General features: G+C 44.2%; 1 protein-coding gene across 1 annotated transcript in view; it reads right to left on the reverse strand.

Annotated features, from left to right (window-relative positions):
* heg1 (heart development protein with EGF-like domains 1) overlaps positions 1–18,504 on the reverse strand; it is a 62,368-nt gene that overhangs the window by 25,936 nt on the left and 17,928 nt on the right. The window contains exons 2-5 of the mRNA XM_055637710.1: positions 14,812–18,123; positions 8,749–8,862; positions 7,004–7,126; positions 2,954–3,039 (exon numbers count right to left, since the gene is read on the reverse strand). Of these exons, the coding sequence (XP_055493685.1) occupies positions 2,954–3,039; positions 7,004–7,126; positions 8,749–8,862; positions 14,812–18,123 (3,635 nt within the window). The remainder of the gene's footprint in view (positions 1–2,953; positions 3,040–7,003; positions 7,127–8,748; positions 8,863–14,811; positions 18,124–18,504) is intronic.

Below are 18,504 nucleotides of genomic sequence, written 5' to 3' on the forward strand. Positions count from 1 at the left end.
AAATGCAGTCTTACCAACGTCTTATACATGATCTTATATATGACCTCCCAACTTCTATACTCAATACTGACTGATGAAGGCCATTTTGACCACCTTATCTACCTGTGACTTGACCTTCAATGAACCATGCACCTGTATACCTAGATCCCTCTGCTCTACAACGCTACCCAGAGGCCTACTATTTACTGTGTAGGTCCTGCCCTTGGTAGATGTCCCAAAATGCAACACCTCATACTTTTCTGTATTAAATTCCATCAACCATTCCTCAGCCCACCTGGCCAATCGATCCAGATCCTGCTGCAATCGTTCCCAACCATCTTCACTATAAGCAAAACCACCCACTTTTGTATCATCAGCAAACTTACTAATCTTGCCCTGTATGTTCTCATCCAAATCATTGATGTAGATGACAAACAGTAACAGACCCAGCACCGAACCCCGAGGCACACCACTAGTCACAGGCCTCAAGTTGAGAAGCAACCTTCCACCATCACCCTCCGCTTCCTTCCATGGAGCCAATTTGCTATCCATTCAGTTATCTCTCCTTGGATCCCATGCGACCTAACCTTCCTGAGCAGCCTACCATGCCGCACGCCTTACTGAAGTCCATGTACACAACATCTACAGCTATGCCTTCATCAACTTTTTTGGTCACGTCATCAAAAAAATCAATCATATTTGTGTGACATGATCTCCTACGTGCAAAACCATGCTGACTATCCATTATCAGCCCTTGCCCATCCAAATACCTGTTTGCCCTATCACTCAGAATATTTTCTAGTAACTTACCAACTACAGATGCTAAGCCCACTGGCCTACAGTTCCCAACATTTTCCCTGCAGCACTTCTTGAATAGAAGCACAACATTTGCCACCCTCCAGTATTCCGGCACCTCTCCTGTATTTAAGGACGACTCGTAAATATCAACCAGGGCTCCCGCAATTTCCTCTCTCGTTTCCCGCAATGTCCTCGGATATATCTGATCAGGCTCTGGAGAATTGTCTACCTTCAAACACGACAGTACCTTCAGTGCTTCTTAGACAATAACCCTGACTGGTCTCAAGACACTTCCAGTGACTGCTCCAATTCCCTTCAACCTACTGTAATTCTCCTCAGTAAATACAGAGGAGAAATACTCATTTAGTACCTTGCCCATCTCCTGTGGCTCCACACAGAGGTGACCGCTTTGATTCCTGAGAGGTCCCACTCTCTTTCTAGTTACACTTTTTCCCCCTTATGTATTTATAAAATATTTTGGGATTGTCCTTAATGCTACCCGCCAGAGCTATCTCCTGACCCCTTTTTGCCCTTCTGATTTCCTTTTTTAGTTTACTCCTTAGTTCCTGAAACTCCTCCAGGGATGCACTTGATCCCAGCTGCCTATACCTGTCCCATGCATCCTTCTTGTTTTTGATTAACATCTCAATTTCCCTCATCAGCCAAGCTTCCTTACGTTTGCCTGCTTTGCCCTTCACTCTAACGGGGACGTACACATCCTGAGCTTTCTTCAGTACACTTTTAAAAACAGTAGTCCCACTTGGCCGATGTTCCTTTCCCCTCAAATAACGTGCTCCAGTCAACTTGAGCGAGACCTTCTCTCATACCCTCAAAGTTGGCCTTACCCCAGTTGAGCATTTTAATACGTGGACCTTCTCCGTCCCAATACATAACTATCTTCGTCACTGGTCCCAAAAGGCTCCTCCACACACACTTCATTAACTTGCCCTTCCTAATTTCCCAATACTAGATCCAGTGTTGCCCTCTCATGTGTGGGGGGCATCCACATACTGTTTACAAAAACTCTCTTGAATACTTTTGAGGAATTGCACCCCATCTAAACCCTTCATGCTATGATTTTCCCAGTCTATATTGGGAAAGTTAAAATCCCCGACTACAACAACCTTATTTGACCTGCAGCTGCCTGCAATCTTCCAGAATGTGTTCAGCAAAGTCGGTAAGAGCAAACGAGAGGTCTAAGGGGTCCCAACCCAAAACGTCACCTATCCATGTTCTCCAGAGATGCTGCCTGACCTGCTGAGTCACTCCAGCACCCTGTATTCTTAAGAGGGTGTGAGATATTTAATTCTGATTCAGAAATTCAGAAAGATGTAACAGAATATGGTTTAGTACAAAATTATCGGATTGGCAGTTAGAGAACAGCATGGATTGAGAATTGGTTGCTGGACAGGACGGAAATATCAAAGATTAGAGGGCATAACTTGAAGGTAAGAGGGGCACAGTTTTAAGGAAGGTGGGGGCACAGTTTTCAGACTGAAGAAGGGTTTCGGCCCGAAACGTTGCCTATTTCCTTCGCTCCACAGATGCTGCTGCACCCGCTGAGTTTCTCCAGCTTTTTTGTGTACCTTCGATTTTCCAGCATCTGCAGTTCCTTCTTGAATAGTTTTAAGGAGATGTGCATGACAAGTGTTTTTTTCCACACAGGGAGTGGTGGGTCCTGGAACACATTACGAGGGGTGGTGGGGGAGGTAGATATGAGAGTGGTGCTCATGAGGCTTTTTAGATAGGCACATAGATATGTAGGAGTGGAGGGATATGGATCATGTACAGGCAGAGGGGGCATGGCATCATGTTTGGAGCATTCTGGGACGAAGGCCCCGGTCCTGTGCTGCACTGTTCTATGTTCTGTAAATTATTTTGGGCAGGCGAGAATGATACTCATCTGTATTACTATCTGGAAAGTATTACTTGTAAACTTGGGCAATGAAATCTCACTTGTGGTTTCAATATGTGCAATTCAAATAGTGTGTTGGGTGATATTGTCAGGACCCTTTCACCCGAATATTGATCAGAAAACCAGATGGCCAACTGATGCAATTAATCAAACATTCATAGAATAAAAATGGAAAGAGCGGTCCATTGCAAATGATGTAAATGAACCTGCATCGCAGAGATTATCAATTATTATTTTAGTTATTATTCAGAAACAACTTACTATTTTTAAAATATCTCCTTCCAGCTTTTTATGTTCTGAAATCCGGGATGTGTTGTCTGTTTGAAAAACACCAGCAAATGTCCTTGCTGTGGGGAAACAATAACGGAAGATTATAATTAAAAAACTCCCTGTGTAAAACCAGAATACAAGATTAAGTTTACATGACCATGAGTGTAACAACACCGTGTGGGAGAAGTTAGAGGTAAATTCTCCAAGGGAATTTCATAGCAGCACTGGGCGAGTGCTGACTGTCTGATGGGGGCTTTGCTAGATTGCCACAAAGGTGTGGATACTATTGCAAGAGGTTTTTGCATTTTTCGGGACCGCATTCCATTCCTCAATCAACATGACCAGACGGTAGAGTAATCGGGAATCTACCCCTCTTTCTGCTGATAAACAGTTCTGGTTACAGAAGTTCTGTAAGTTCTGAGTTCTCCAAGTTCTGAGTTTACCTCTAAGTTCTTGAGTCTATCCTGGTTAGAGTGGATGTGGAGAGGATGCTTCCATTCGTGGGAGAGTCTAGGACCAGAGGGCACAGCCTCAGAATAAAAGGACGTAACTTTAGAAAGAAGATGGCGGAGAAATGTCATTAGCCAGAGGGTGGTGAATCTGTGGAATTCATTGCCACAGAGGGCTGTGGAGGCCAAGTCAGTGGATATTTTTAAGGCGCAGATCGATAGATTCTTGATTAGTAAGGGTGTCGGGGTTAATGGAGGGGGGGGGGTGAAGGCTGGAGAATGGGGTTGAGAGGGAACAATGAATGGCGGAGTAGACTTGATGGCTTCTATTTTGCTCCTATAACATCTGCTTATAAACTTATGAAGTCATAGGAGCAGAATTAGGCCATTCGGCCCATCAAGTCTACTCTGCCATTTAATCATGGCTGATCTATCCTTCCTTCTGAACCATTTACTAATCAAGTTTCTCTCTATCTGCACCTTAAAAATACCCATTGACTCCATCACCATCTGTGGCAATGAATTCCACACATTCACTACCATCTGGCTAAAGAAATTCCTCTCCATCTCCTTTCTGAAGGAACGTCCTTTTATTCTGAGGCTATGACCTCTGATCCTAGACTCTCCCACTAGTGGAAACATCATATCCGCATCCACTCTATCCAGGCCTTTCACTATTCGGTAAGTTTCAATGATGTCCCCCCTCAACATCCTGATGAGCCTCACCCACACCCACACAACAAGGGTGACTGGACTTCAGAATCATTCTGGAATTGAGAAGTTACCAGAAGATGTAAATGCTGCAATAGAAATGAGAGTTATTTTGTTCTCATCATTGCGGGTCTTTGCCTGCTTCTCTGATGGTCAAATGATCTCTTGCTCATCCAGCTGTTTCCCAGAACCCAACAACTGGACATTAGGCATCACCCCAAGAAGCCCAAACCTCAACATGGTCTCAGTGTTGGTTCAAATCCCCACTGTCAGTAAATGGCAAAATACATTGTTTCTCAGATGGATACACAAGTGTTGGAGTAACTCAGCGGGGCATGCAACATCTCTGGAGAAGTAAGGATGGGTGATCGACAAAAGAAAGGGCCCCACTAAAAAATGTCACCCATCCTTTTTTCTCCATGGAAGCTTCCTGACCCGATGAGTTACTCCAGCACTTTTTCTTTCTTTGATATGAACCAGCATCTGTATTTTAGTTTTAGTTTTAGAGATACAGCACGGAGACAGGCCCGTTGGCCCACCAAGTCCGTGCTGAGCGGTGATCCCCGTACAATAGCACTACCCTACACACTAGGGACAATTTACAATTGTACCAAAGCCAATTAACCTACAAATCTGCATTTTGGAGTGTGGGAGGAAACTAGAGCACCCGGAGAAAACCCACACAATCACAGGGTGAACGTACAAACTCCCTACAGACAGCGCCCATAGTCAGGATCGAACCCGAGTCTCTGACGCTGTAAGTAGCGTTGTTACAACTACCATCAGCAGCGCTACAGATCTGCCACTGCTTGTGCGTGCGATTCCGGAGGCTTTGAGGCGGGGAAGAGGAGTGGGGGCAGGATTAAAATGCAAGTTTGTATTAGTTGTCGGAGAGGGATTTCCTTGGGCTGCTAGCTGATGAAGCAAAATCATTCACGCTTCCATTCCCGGTTTATTTTTAAAATTAAAATAGCTGGACGATTTAATGGCTGGGTTGAAGTAAAAAGCAACTTCTAACGCCTTCAACATCACGGATCGCAATATCAGGACAAAACAAAAGGTATGCCGTTTATTTAACATATTATCTTGCTGTTTGGTGTGGCTTCATTTTAATCTTATGATGCGAGAAATATTATTTAGGCCCCATACGAATCGGCCGTGTCTTGCCTGCCGATATGGGCTTAAGATTTATGGCAACGGCAACATTCCAATTGATCACATTCTGGAAACATCCACTCTCAAGATAATCAAATTCATTATTTTTTTGCACAATCATGTCATAAGAACATCTAAATCATCTATATTTTGTGTTGTTGTCTATCCATGATCAATATTTTCATACTAAATATCCACAGTACAGTTTTAGTCAGATGTGCAAAAAATAATGATTTTGATTATCTTGAGAGTGGATGTTTCTGGATTAATTTATGGGAATTAAACATTAAATTCCTTCCATTTTGCATATAAATTCATGATAAAGTGAGATTTAAAAATCATGTTATATTGTGAATTCTCATGTGAATGGAATCAGTTTGTTATTTGTTATTTGGATATTTAGGCTATTTAAATATTTTAGCCTTTTCTTAAGAAATGGATAGATGTTTAGATCTAGTAATTGAATTTACACTTTACTCTCAGAGTGGATACATCAACTGATTTACAATAATCAATTAGGGTATAGCAATTAGGGTAGCAGGATCACGTGGAAACAGTAGCTATAGACACTTGGCTGCAAAGTATGACACAATAACTGAATAAGCAGCAGTATTAGGAAGGAAAGATCCTTAAAAGGAATATTCTTTGGGAGATTACAGTACAAGTCAATAAACAAAGCAATTGGTACAATTCCATATGCAAGTCCCCGAGTTAATTTTAAAATAAGGAGATTTACCGGGAAGTTTTGTGAAAATAAACAATGCACACAAGGGGAGAAAGTGAAGGAGGTTGAATTGTCGGAACAATATACTATATTGTCATGAGATATGTTGGAAGGAGGAACGCTGAGTGAGCATTGTTGATATAAATTATTAGGGTATTTTCTCCAAACAGTGCTTGCCCTCCCACCATCTCCTAGACGTGTTGGAATGTCCCAAGTGTGTTGGAATGTCCATGTAACACGCCATGTCCCAAGCGTGTTGGAATGTCCATGTAACATGCCATGTCCCAGGTGGGTAAGAATGCCCAATTAACACGCTATCACCCATGAATGTCCATGTAACATGCGATCTCCCAGGCATGTGGGAATACCCAAAGAACATGCCATCTCCCATGTGTGTAGGAATATCCATGTAACCCGCCATCTCCAAGACATGTAGGAATGCCCATGAAACACGCCATGTCCCAGGCGTGTAGTAATATCCATGTAACACGCCATCTCCTGGACGTGTAGGAACTTCCATGTATCTCACCATAGGTTTGTAGATTAATTGGCTTGCTAAAAGTTGTAAATCGTCCCTAGTGTGTAGAGGATGGCATTAACATGTGGAGATCATTGGTCGGCGTGGACTCGGTGGACCAAAAGGCCTGCTTCCTCACTGCATCTCTAAACTAAACCAAGGCGATTCACACTGTCATGCAAAGCAACACAGAAATTGTCATCTTATTTTATCATTTGGCAGTTTTCAGTTGTCCGATGGTAGATGTGGCATTTGTTCAGAAATGTTATAGATTGTGGGGTATGTAATTTTGGTATCTATCAGGAAATAGTTTTGGAAAAGTCACAGATATATATTTCTGGATTAAGTTTCAAGATGTCTTGCATGAGAATTGGTCTTAATGAATATTCCACAAAGTTAAAATAGTTTATCTCCACCAACCCAACAAATCTGTAAAGCCACAGCAAGGTAAATCCATACATCTGCAGAGCAACCGTTCATCTTACCTAGAGTGCATCTTGTTCCCTTCTCGAAGTAATACCCTGGGTAACACTTGCAGGAGAAAGAGCCCAAGTTATTAACACATTTTGAGCGAGATGGACATGGATTTGAAAGGCATTCATCCACATCTGCTTAAAGAAAAGAACTAATTACTATACTAAAACTGGCTTCGGAGGCTAAAGAAAGGATTTCATTTTGCAAATGCAAACTCATTGACAATATAACAATATAAAATAAAGCTAAACAAAATTATTATATTTAATATTCCATTGTGTAATGATCTAATAACCAAACATTTCAAACTTTATCCGATGATGGCCATTTTAGAAACATAGAAACATAGAAAATAGGTGCAGGAGTAGGCCATTTGTCCCTTCTAGCCAGCACCGCCATATGATCATGGTTGATCATCCAAAATCAGTACCCCGTTCCTGCTTTCTCCCCAAATCGCTTGATTCCATTAGCCCTAAGAGCTCTATCCAATTCTCTCTTGAATACATCGTGCTTTACATCCTCCCCATTGTGCAGGTTCAAGTTATATTTATTGCCACATGCTCCCTTAGTACAGTGAGATTTGTACAGTGAAGGAGACATTGTCCTCTTTGCCTTATTACTGTCTGTTTCCCTGACGGTGGCTGAGATTGGACCAGATTGGTGAAGTGAGGAGCCAAAGCAATCAGTGAGCAACAGAATCAACCATATTATCAGAACCAGGTTGCTGGGTAGGATGAAGAATTATAAGTAGAATGAAAGTTGACCATTTTCATTAAAAGTATAGAATCATCAAATGAACACCATATTTCACTTTCCAATTAATCTGGCAAGTTTTTTTTAAATTTAATTTAATTTTAAATTTAGAGACACAGCGGGCCCGCGCCAACCAGCGAACCCCGCACGTTAACACTATCCTACACCCACTAGGGACAATTTTTACATTTGCCAAGCCAATTAACCTACAAACCTATAAGTCTTTGGAGTGTGGGAGGAAACCGAAGAACTCAGAGAAAACACATGCAGGTCACGGGGAGAACGTACAAACTCCGTACAGACAGCGCCCGTCGTCAGGATCGAACCCGGGTCTCCTGGCGCTGCATTCGCTGTAAGGCAGCAACTCTACCGCTGTGCCACCGTGCCGCCCAAGTATTGCAATATAATGTTTTCATAGTCTTAGAGTCAGGGAGCAACTTGGCACAACTTGCCCATGCTGCACAAGATGCCCCATCTAAGCTAGTCCCACCTGCCAGTATTTGGCCGAGATCCCTCTGAATTTTTCCTATCCACCTACCTGCCCAAGTGTCTTTTAAATATTGTTATAGTACCTGCCTCAACTACCTCCTCTGACAGCTCATAGAAAGATACAAAATGCTGGAGTAACTCAGTGGGTCAGACAGCATCTCTGGAGAAAACGAATAGACAATGTTTTGGGTCTGAACCCTTCTTCCGACCCGAAGCATAATCTATTCTTTTTCTCCAGAGATGCTGCCTGACCCGCTGAGATACTCCAGCATTTTGCGTCTATCTTCACATCATCTGCAGTTCCTTCCCACACGTTTCGTCTGGCAGCTCATTCCACATACCCGCCACCCTTGACCATCATTATCTAAAGTGCAACAACTTGCACTCATCTGCATTAAACTCCAAACCGGTAAATGGCATAGAATCTGAAATACATTACTCTGAGGACCGCTTACAGCACTGTGAGTTACAATGTCTTGTGTAACTGAGGACAGTTTACAGCACAATGTGTTACCTTTGCTGCAGTCCACTCCTTGCCAGCTGGAAGGGCAACGACATATTTTCCTGTTATTATGGAATCTGATACAGGTACCTCCATTGAGGCATGGGTTTGAGAGGCAGGCGTTCCCTGTTTAACAGTAAATACAACATTTATAACAGATGATAGACAGTGGGTCTCCTGGTTCACATTTTATGTTATAGGGCCATGCAGCATGGAAAATGGCACTTCGGCCCACCGACTCCATGCCGACCATCTATCACCCATTCACACAAACTCTATGTTATCCCACTATCTCATCAACTCCCTACAAACTTGGGGCAATTTACAGCGTGCCAATTAACCTCCAAATCTGCATGTCTTTGGGATGTGGGAGAAGACTGGAGCACCCGGAGAGAACCCATGCCATCACACGGGGAACGTACAAACTCTGCACAGAAGCACCTGAGGTCAGGATCGGTCAGATATCTGACGCTGTGAGGCAACAACACTACACACTGTGCCCACTGTGGGACAACTCTTGGATGTGTGGTTGGGTTGGGTTGGGTTGGGTTGGCCAGGTCCCTGTGTCTGGGCCTTGTCAGTGGAGATGGGCAGAGAGAGGGCTGCTCCAATTCCATGCAGCCTTCTCAAACCAAATAGCAGGCTGATTGGCCGACAGACTCTGCATGCTGATTGGCTGACATGCCCTACATACTGATTGGCTAACTTACCGTGCAGCTGATTGGCCAGACAGACCCTGCATGCTGATTGACCGAATGATCCTACATGCTGATTGGCTAATATACTCTGCATGCTGATTGGTGGACACACCCTGCATTCTGATTGGCCGATAGACCCTTCATGCTGATTGGCCGAACAGACCCTGCATGCTTTAGCCAATAGACCCGCATACTGATTGGCCAGACAGACTCTGCATTCTGATTGGCCGATAGACCCTGCATGCTGATTTGCTGACAGCATCCTGAAGGGGCAGGAAGTTCCTCCAATTGGGCAATCCCGCCAGGGTACTTTGCTTCCTTCTCATCAATAACTTCATACCATAAACCATAATTTCCTTCCTCACTTTGAATGCTTTCATGATTTGTGTCTGAATTAGACCCAAATTTGTGTCCTGTTTGACCCTACATCAGTTCCAAGACTATAAAGTCCATCTCCTGACCAGCATGTCGACAACCTATTCGCTAATAACCGCCCAGTCTGGCCCAAACCAAGGTCAAATCTAATTGACCTTTTCATGTAAGTTACTGAAGTCATTTCTCAGGGAGTGCCAGCGCAGTCTCTATGTGGAAGACAGTACCAGACCCTACAATGGTTAAATTATCAGACAATAGACAATAGGTGCAGGAGTAGGCCATTCGGCCCTTCGAGCCAGCACCGCCATTCAATATGATCATGGCTGATCATCCCCAATCAGTACCCCGTTCCTGCCTTCTCCCCATATCCCCTGACCCCACTATCTTTAAGAGCCCTCTCAAGCTCTATCATGAAAGTACCCAGAGAACCGGCCTCCACCACCCTCTGAGGCAGAGAATTCCACAGACTCACAACACTCATCTCCGTTCTAAATTGCTTACCCCTTATCCTTAAACTGTGGCCCCTGGTTCTGGACTCCCCCAACATCGGGAACATGTTTCCTGCATCTAGCATGTCCAAACCCTTAATAATCTTACATGTTTCAATAAGATCCTCTACAAGTCCAGCCACTCCATTCTCTCAGCATACGACAGTCCCGCCATCCCGGGAATTAACCTTGTAAATCTACATTGCACTCCCTCAATAGCAAGAATGCCCTTCCTCAAATTAGGGGACCAAAACTGCACACAATACTCCAGGTGTGGTCTCATTAGGGCTCTGTACAACTGCAGAAGGACCTCTGCTCCTATACTCAACTCCTCTTGTTATGAAGGCCAACATGCCATTGGCTTTCTTCACTGCCTGCTGCACCTGCATGCTTACTTTCATTGACTGATGAACAAGGACCCCCAGATCCCGTTGTACTTCCCCTTTTCCCAACTTGACACCATTTGGATAGTAATCTGCCTTCCTGTTTTTGCTACCAAAGTGGATAACCTCACGTTTATCCACAGAGGCACATTGAAACTATTTGGAGAAATGAGTTTGTCCCACTGTGGAAGTCATATTATTTAAATTCTGTTTTAATCAGAGCAGGAACGATGGGCTGAACAATGTCAGTCCTGCTTCACCTGCACAAGTAATGTCCCCATGTCCGCTCGTATCTCCGAACCCCATCTTCCACAAGCTGTTCCATCCCCAATCCTCATCCACTGTAGCACACCATCACCAAACCCACATCCAATACCTCCCCACCATCGAAGGGATCTACAGAGAGGGGTGGACACTGCCCAGTCCATCATGGACCTCTCCACCATTGAAGGGATCTACAGAAGGCGCTGCCCCAAAAATGCGGCCAACAACTTCAAAGACCAACACCACTTCTATTCCTTACACTTGCATGTTCCTATTAAAATTCACAAATGCCACTATCGTATCTGCCTCCACCACCACTCTTGGCAATGGGTTCCTGGCACGCATGACTCTCTGTGTAAAAAATCTGTCCCATATATCTCCATTAAACTTTCCCCCTCATCACCTCTAGTGTTGGACATCTCCACCCTGGGAAACAAGGTTCTGATTGTCTACCCTATCTATGCCTCTCATAATTTCATAAACTTTCATCAGCTTCCGACGTTCCAGAGAAAACAATCCAAGTCCATCCAACCTCTAACTGGAGCTGAAACCCTCTAATCCCGGCATCATTCTGGTACACCTCCTCTGCACCCTTTCCAAAGCCTCCACATATTTCCTATAATGGGCAACCAGAACCTCACGCAATACTCCAAATGCGGCCTGACCCATGTCTTAGAGAGCTGTATGGTGACTTCTTGACCCTAATATTCAATGGCCCTCACAATGAAGGCAAGCATACCATAATCCTTCTTGACCACTCTATCTACTTGTGCTGCCACCTTCTGTGCAGAGGAGCTGTGAACTTGGGCTCCTCTGCACAATGGAAATTACTCTTCAAATGACATTCCTGCTCGGCAGTGCCATTCCTCCCCACCACCACCGTCATTACAGCCAGTCCTCCCTCCTTGGATAGAGTGGATGTGGAGAGGATGTTTCCACTCATGGGAGAGTCTAAGACAAGAGGCCACAGCCTCGGAACAAAAGGATGTTCTTTTCGGAAGGAGATGAGGAGAAATGTCTTTCGTCAGAGGGTGGTGAATCAGTGGAATTCTTTGCCACAGATGGCTGTGGAGGCCAAGTCAATGGATATTTTGAAAGAGATTGACATTCTTGATTAGTAAGGGGAACAGAGTTGATGGGGAGAAGGCAGGAGAATGGGGTTGAGAGGGAGAGATAGATCCACCATGATTGAATGGTGGAGTAGACTTGATGGGCTGAATGACCTGGTTCTGGTCCAATCACTCACACAGCACTGTTGGGCTCCCAGCTCCTCCACCCGACCCTCTCTGTCCGCCCATCGCCACCACGGCCACTGGGGGAAGGGCTTGGTTTTGGGACTCATATACTACACACATCTCCTTGGGCTTTGTGCACAGTGCGATTCCTCTGCCATGCGGCCAGACACAAAGCTGGCAGCAAGCCAGCGCGCATGATGCCAAATAAATACGTCCTTCCCCTTGCAGAGGAATTTCCAGAGCATTGTGCTTCATTAAACAGGAAGTGTGAACTCCTGTCCTCACTGAAACATTGCAAACAAGCTCACAACATTTACCCTTTCTCAACTTCCAAGGCAATTCCTTCTTTAACAAACGTTCAATTACACAGGGCATGTTAATTTTTTGCAGAACTATTTAAGCCAAGAATAATCAGGATAATTCTTCTCGGTCTAAAACATTGTAAATAGGTGTGGTGCTAAACTAGAGAGGAAATCCGAGTTTCAGTCAGCCATCTACAGCATAAAACGCAAGGAAGTCATTTCCCTTTTGTGTCAAATACCAAAACGTCCATAACAAAAACAACCAAAGAGAAAATCTTTAGTTAATGGCATCACTTCAACCTCGTGCATGGGATATGTTTGTGGATGTGGCACAGAGGAACAGCTTTTAGTTTAGTTTAGAGATACAGCGTGGAAACAGGCCCTTTGGCCCACCGAGTCCACGCCGACCAGCGATCCCCGCACACTAACACTACCACGCACACTGGGGACAATTTACAATTTTACCGAATCTAATTAACCTACATACCTGTATGTCTTTGGAGTGTGGGAGAAAACCGGAGCTCCTGGAGAAAACCCACGTGGTCACGGGGAGAACGTACAAACTCCGTACAGACAGCACCCGTAGTTGCGGGTCTAATCCGGGTCCCTGGCGCTGTAAGGCAGCAGTTCTACCGCTGCACCCCCCGTTATGGTCAAGATTCGAGAGTAAAACTCAAACTGCTGGGAAAACTCACAGTCAAACAGCATCATTGGAGGCACAAGGATTGGTGATGTCTTGGATCACAGTCCTGGCCTCTGGTGCTGTCTTTGTGGCGTTCGCACGTCCTCCAGTTTGGGTTTCCACTGGCTACGCCCCACATCCCAAAGGCACATGATCACCAGGGTAACTGGCCACTGTAAACGTTCCACAGTATGATTGTGGAACTACGGGGATGTTGATGGAGATGCGGAGAGAATGATACTAGCATCTTTTGTGCCCATTATGTACAAAGTCCCACCTGCCATGCCCCATCCCCCACAGTCTCCCAAACATCTCGGTGGAACTAAACTAAACTAAACTACTCTCACCAGTGGCTGGCCTGGATGAAGTCCCTGGATGGGCACTGAAACTGTGTGCCAGACCATGGTCTACACCAATCTCTTCACCCTCTCGCTTCACAGTCTACTGTTGCTCTCTGCTTCAGGAAACTTAACACTATCCCAGTCCCCAAGAAGGATGGGCCGAATGGCCTAATTCTACCTCAATAACGTGAACTTGTGAAAATAGAGAGACCAGTCACAGGGACTACTGCCCAGCACTCTAACATCAACCACATTGAAGTGCTTTGGAATGATGGTGATGGTCACATCTTGTGGTCGCACCTAATGGTATTAAGGCCCTGCCACAGTCACCTGGTGTCCACTTGATTGACCAACTCTCTCTTCGCTGCCCGCAGAGCCGTGCGGAGATCATATCTAGCCTTGGATAGACACCGAGTGTTGGAGTATCTCAGTGGGTCAGGCAGCATCTCTGGAGAAAAAGGATCCAATTCGAAACGTTACCCATCCTGTTCCTCCAGAGATGTTGCCTGACCTGCTGAGTCCGCGAGCATTGCCACTTTTCATTTCATTGCACATCTCGTATGTGTACGTGACGAATAAACTTGACTTGACTTGACGAGTTACTCCAGCACTTTGTTTCTATCTTTGATATAAACCAGCATCTTCAGTTCTTTGTTTCCTCATGCCTTCTTGAGAAGCAACGCTTTGTATCTGGACTTTAGCGGAGAGAGAATGTCCCTGTTCATCCAGAGGTTCTGGTTAGGACAGGCCCTGGCTGTCTTGGTCAGAACGCAACAATCAATGCATTTCTTGAAGAAACTGGGGATGACTGAGATATTCTCATTCTCATGCGAGGGGGAAAGTGCAAAGTTGATCAAGTTTTTTTTAAACACAGAAGGTAGTGAGTGCCTGGAACGCACTGTCAGGGGTGATGGTGGAGGCAGATACAATAGTAGTGTTTAAGAGGCTTTTGGATGGACACATGGATATTCAGGGAATGGATGGATATGGATCACATACAGACAGAGAAGATTAGTTTGACTTGGCATCATGTTCGGCATGGGCATTGTGGGCCTGTACTGTTCTATTTTATTCACTCATTCGCTCACTGCTTGTACACATTTCAAATTGTTCAGAACCGTTCCTCTTCTGTCTGTTACTAATAATATTCATTTCTATACATTTCAATATCAAAAACTATTATTACCTGCCAGTGAAATCACAAGCTAGAAATTCACTAATCAAAGAGCTGTGAAATTCGGTTCGAAAGCCAACATGAACATTTAAAGCATTACTTTTATTGAAATTGTGCTGTGGCTTTACATTACCCTTGGGGGCTTGAGATGTGCTTCTTGTGGGGACCTCAGTCGTGGTGGAGGCCTGGAGTATGACTCTCCCTGTGGTGGTAGGAGGCAGTGTAACCGGTCTGGTCACTACAGCGGTGGTTGCAATCGGCGTGCTGGTGTCTGACACTCTGGGACTAGTCGGCACCAACGTACTGGTTTGAGTAGCCAAGGTGCTCGAGGTCACGGTGGTAACTGAAGTCTTTGTGCTGGTCAAAGGATTGATGCGAGTTGAAGTTCTTGTCCTGCCTGGCGGAGTTGTTTCCATAACACTAGTTGTGGGCAGGCTAACTGTCGTCTTGTCTCTGGCTAAAGCACTGGTAAGAAGAGCTGGACTAGTCCGCATGGTGGTAAACTCACTCTCCGTCACCACACCTAGTGTCGGCGTCGGTATGTCTGTGGAAGCACGTGGAACGACAGTGTTACTTCCAGTGGAAGTCCCGGATGTTACCACAACCGATGTTGACAATGTACTTCCAGCTTCTCTGGGTGAATCTGTGGTTGAAGGTGACAAATGTACATGTGTTGTCCTGGGCATTGTAATGGTGGAAGAGTCTGCTCTTCTTTCTGGGGGCTCGCTCTGGACAGTAAAGCCTGCCGTTATCCTAGGCACCAAAGTGCTTCCAACACCACTACTTCCCGATTCAACTGGATCTGGTTCAGCTGTTGTAAAGTTGTAATTCACCGCTCGGGAATTATTCACTGCACCTTGAGAATCCGACTGCATTGAAGACAATGTTGTTGCAATTAAGTCAGTAACATTGTCCATTGTCGAAGCAGGTGTGGTATTTAAGAAATGATCTGTGACTCTGGGAAGTAAACGACTTGTTGCGGTGATCGGCGTTATCGTTTCAGCACCTGAAGTAAAAATTGCCAAATTTGAACTATTTGTGTAAGTGTCAGTTGGCCGAAAGGAAGATTCAACAAAGGGTTCTTCTTCACCTGAACTGCTGGTAACATCATTTAGGTCCGTAGGTATAGATGTTGAAAGTGGAGCTGCCCCATCAGTACTATTTGTTGTCGCACTTACGGAACTTGTTGGATTGTTCGTTGATGAGTTTGCAGGATGTCCAGAACTATTTGGTGAATAATTCACAGAAATGTTATAATAGTTGAGGAAAGTACTGGGAGAACCTTCAGAGGTATCTGGGATGGACTTTTCAAAAACACTTGATGAAATACTTACTGCGCTCTCAGAATGATTTGGCAAGATGTTGGAAGCATTTTCGAAAGTTCCTGAAAACGTTTCAGAATCAATCTGTGTGTCGTTCAAAGAATGGTTGGACATATTTGGAAGCCTTTCAGAGTCGTGCTGTGCATCAATTGTAAACTCTTCAGAAACAGTTGGCAAAGCACTTAATCTTTCAGTCGTATTTGATGAAGTATTAAAAAACATTGCAGAATCATTCACTGAACTGTTCAAGGACCACTCAAGATGATGTGGCGATGTATTGAAAGATCTCGCAACATAATCTGGTGAAGAACTGATGGACCTTTTAGAATCAGTTGATGAAATGTTTAAAGTCCGTGATTCACTTGAGGTCACTTCAGAAACATTTTGGGCAGTGGTGAATATTTCAGAATCATTTGGGGAAGAGCTAAAGGAACTTTCAAAACCATTTATTGAAGTTTCAAGAGACCTTTGAGAATTATCTTGAGCATGTGTAAAGGCACTTTCAGAAATATTCAACAGAGTATTTGTCGAAAAGCCTGAAGAGTTTTCAAAAACGTTTGTTGATGCACTTGAAGACCTCTCGGATCCCTTTCGATCAGTTAATGTGACACTTAATCGGTCAGCCCCTAACGATGAGAAACTTAAAGATCGCTTAAAATCATTCTGCAATGTGCTTAATCTCACACCATCAGTTGGTGTATGCATTAAAGTCCGCTTAATACCATCCAGTGAAGTGCTTAGACTTTCAGTATCCATCGGTGAACTACTTAAAGATCGCTTGAAATAATTTTGCGATGTATTTATTCTCTCCAAATCATTCAATGATGTACCCAATCTTTCAAAATAATTTGGTGAAGTGCTTAACAGCCGCTTATAACCATTCAGTGGTGTACTTGCTCCATCAGGGTGAATCGATGAGCTAGTTAAAGATCTATGAATACCATTCAGTGATGTACTTAACCTTTCAAAATTATTCTGCAAAGAAGTTATTCTATCAGGGTCGGCAAGTGAACTGGTTAAAATTTGTTTCAATTCATTCAGTGATGTACTTGGTCTATCAAAATCGTTCTCTGAAGTACTGTGTGTCTCATGACCAGTTGGCGAGATGCTTAAAGATTGCTTCATATGGCTCAGTGACGTATTTAACCTTCCAGCATCATTTGGTGAAGTGCTCAACGACTGCTTAAACCCATCTGGTGAACGATCTATTCTTTCAGGTTCAGTTCGTGAACTAATTAAAAATTGTCCGAAATCAATCAGTGAAGTGTTTAATCTTTCAGGATCAGTCAGAGGAGTACTTAAAGATGGTTTAAAATCACTCGCTGAAGCACTTAATCTCTCAACATTGTTCGGTGAAGTACTTAGAGATGTTTTAAACTCAGTTGAACTGTTTAGTTTTTCAGAGTCAGTTGGTATAGTATTTGATGACAGCCTTACATTAGTTGAAGTACTTTCTTCAAAATCATTGGTCAAATAGTTCAACAATTCATTCAGTGAAGAACTTAAAGATCTTGTACCAATACTTAATGATCTGTCAGAAACACGTGGTGAAGTGTTGAGCATTTTCGAATCAGTTGATAACATGCTGGAAGGCTTTGCTGAATAGCTGTGTTCATTGCTTACAGATGCACTCGTTCCACTTGACACAGTAACTAGAGGCACAGTAACATCAGTCGACTCTGTGGACGAAGGCAACTCGGAACGTCCAGGTGAAGCATTCAAAGACCTTTGAAGATCTCCTTCCCCCGCTGAGGATGTTCCTTGAAACAACTTTCTAAGTCTTCCCTCTTCACTTGCGCCCTCGTCTCCAACAGATGGTGCAAAATGTTGGGAGTCCACCCAATCTTCAGATATGTAATCGCTTGCAGAAACCAAAACGTTCGATGAGCCATGTGCTGCGCTTTCCATTGATTCTGAACTCAAAGTCAATATCGGTGGGAAGCTTCGTGAATTCTGTGTCACGGGGTCAAAGGAGGTGGACAGTTCCGTTTTTTCCAAAAATGTGCTTTCATTGGACGTCTGCAGTTCCGGTTCTCTGGAAATCTGTGCACTGTGGCTCCGAGAATCACGTTCCCAACTTTCAGATGTGATGCTACTGTTTGAGGGTCTTCGAGTTCCAGTCCCTGAAAAAAAGACAAAGAGAATTGTCGCAAACGCTTTTAGCAAACTCCTTTATGTTGGCTGCGTCAATAGAATAACACCACAGTGACAGGTAAACATGTTACGTGATTGAAAGGGAAGAATAGTTAAGCTGAGACCACCCATCACAACTTGGTTCGGGAACAGCTCTGCCCAAGACCACAAACATTGCAGAGAATTGTGGATGTAGCCCAGTCCATCACACAGACCAGACCCCGTTACCATTGACTCCATCTGCACTTCATGCTGCCTTGGAAGAGCTGCCGACATAGTCAAAGACTTGTCCCATCCTGGTTATTTCTTCTTCTCCCTGCTCCCATTGGGCAGAAGGAACAGAAGCTTGAAAGTGCGCGCCACCAGACTCA

The sequence above is a fragment of the Leucoraja erinacea genome, chromosome 7 (assembly GCF_028641065.1).
Source record: "Leucoraja erinacea ecotype New England chromosome 7, Leri_hhj_1, whole genome shotgun sequence".
NCBI classification, from domain to species: Eukaryota; Metazoa; Chordata; class Chondrichthyes; order Rajiformes; family Rajidae; genus Leucoraja; species Leucoraja erinaceus.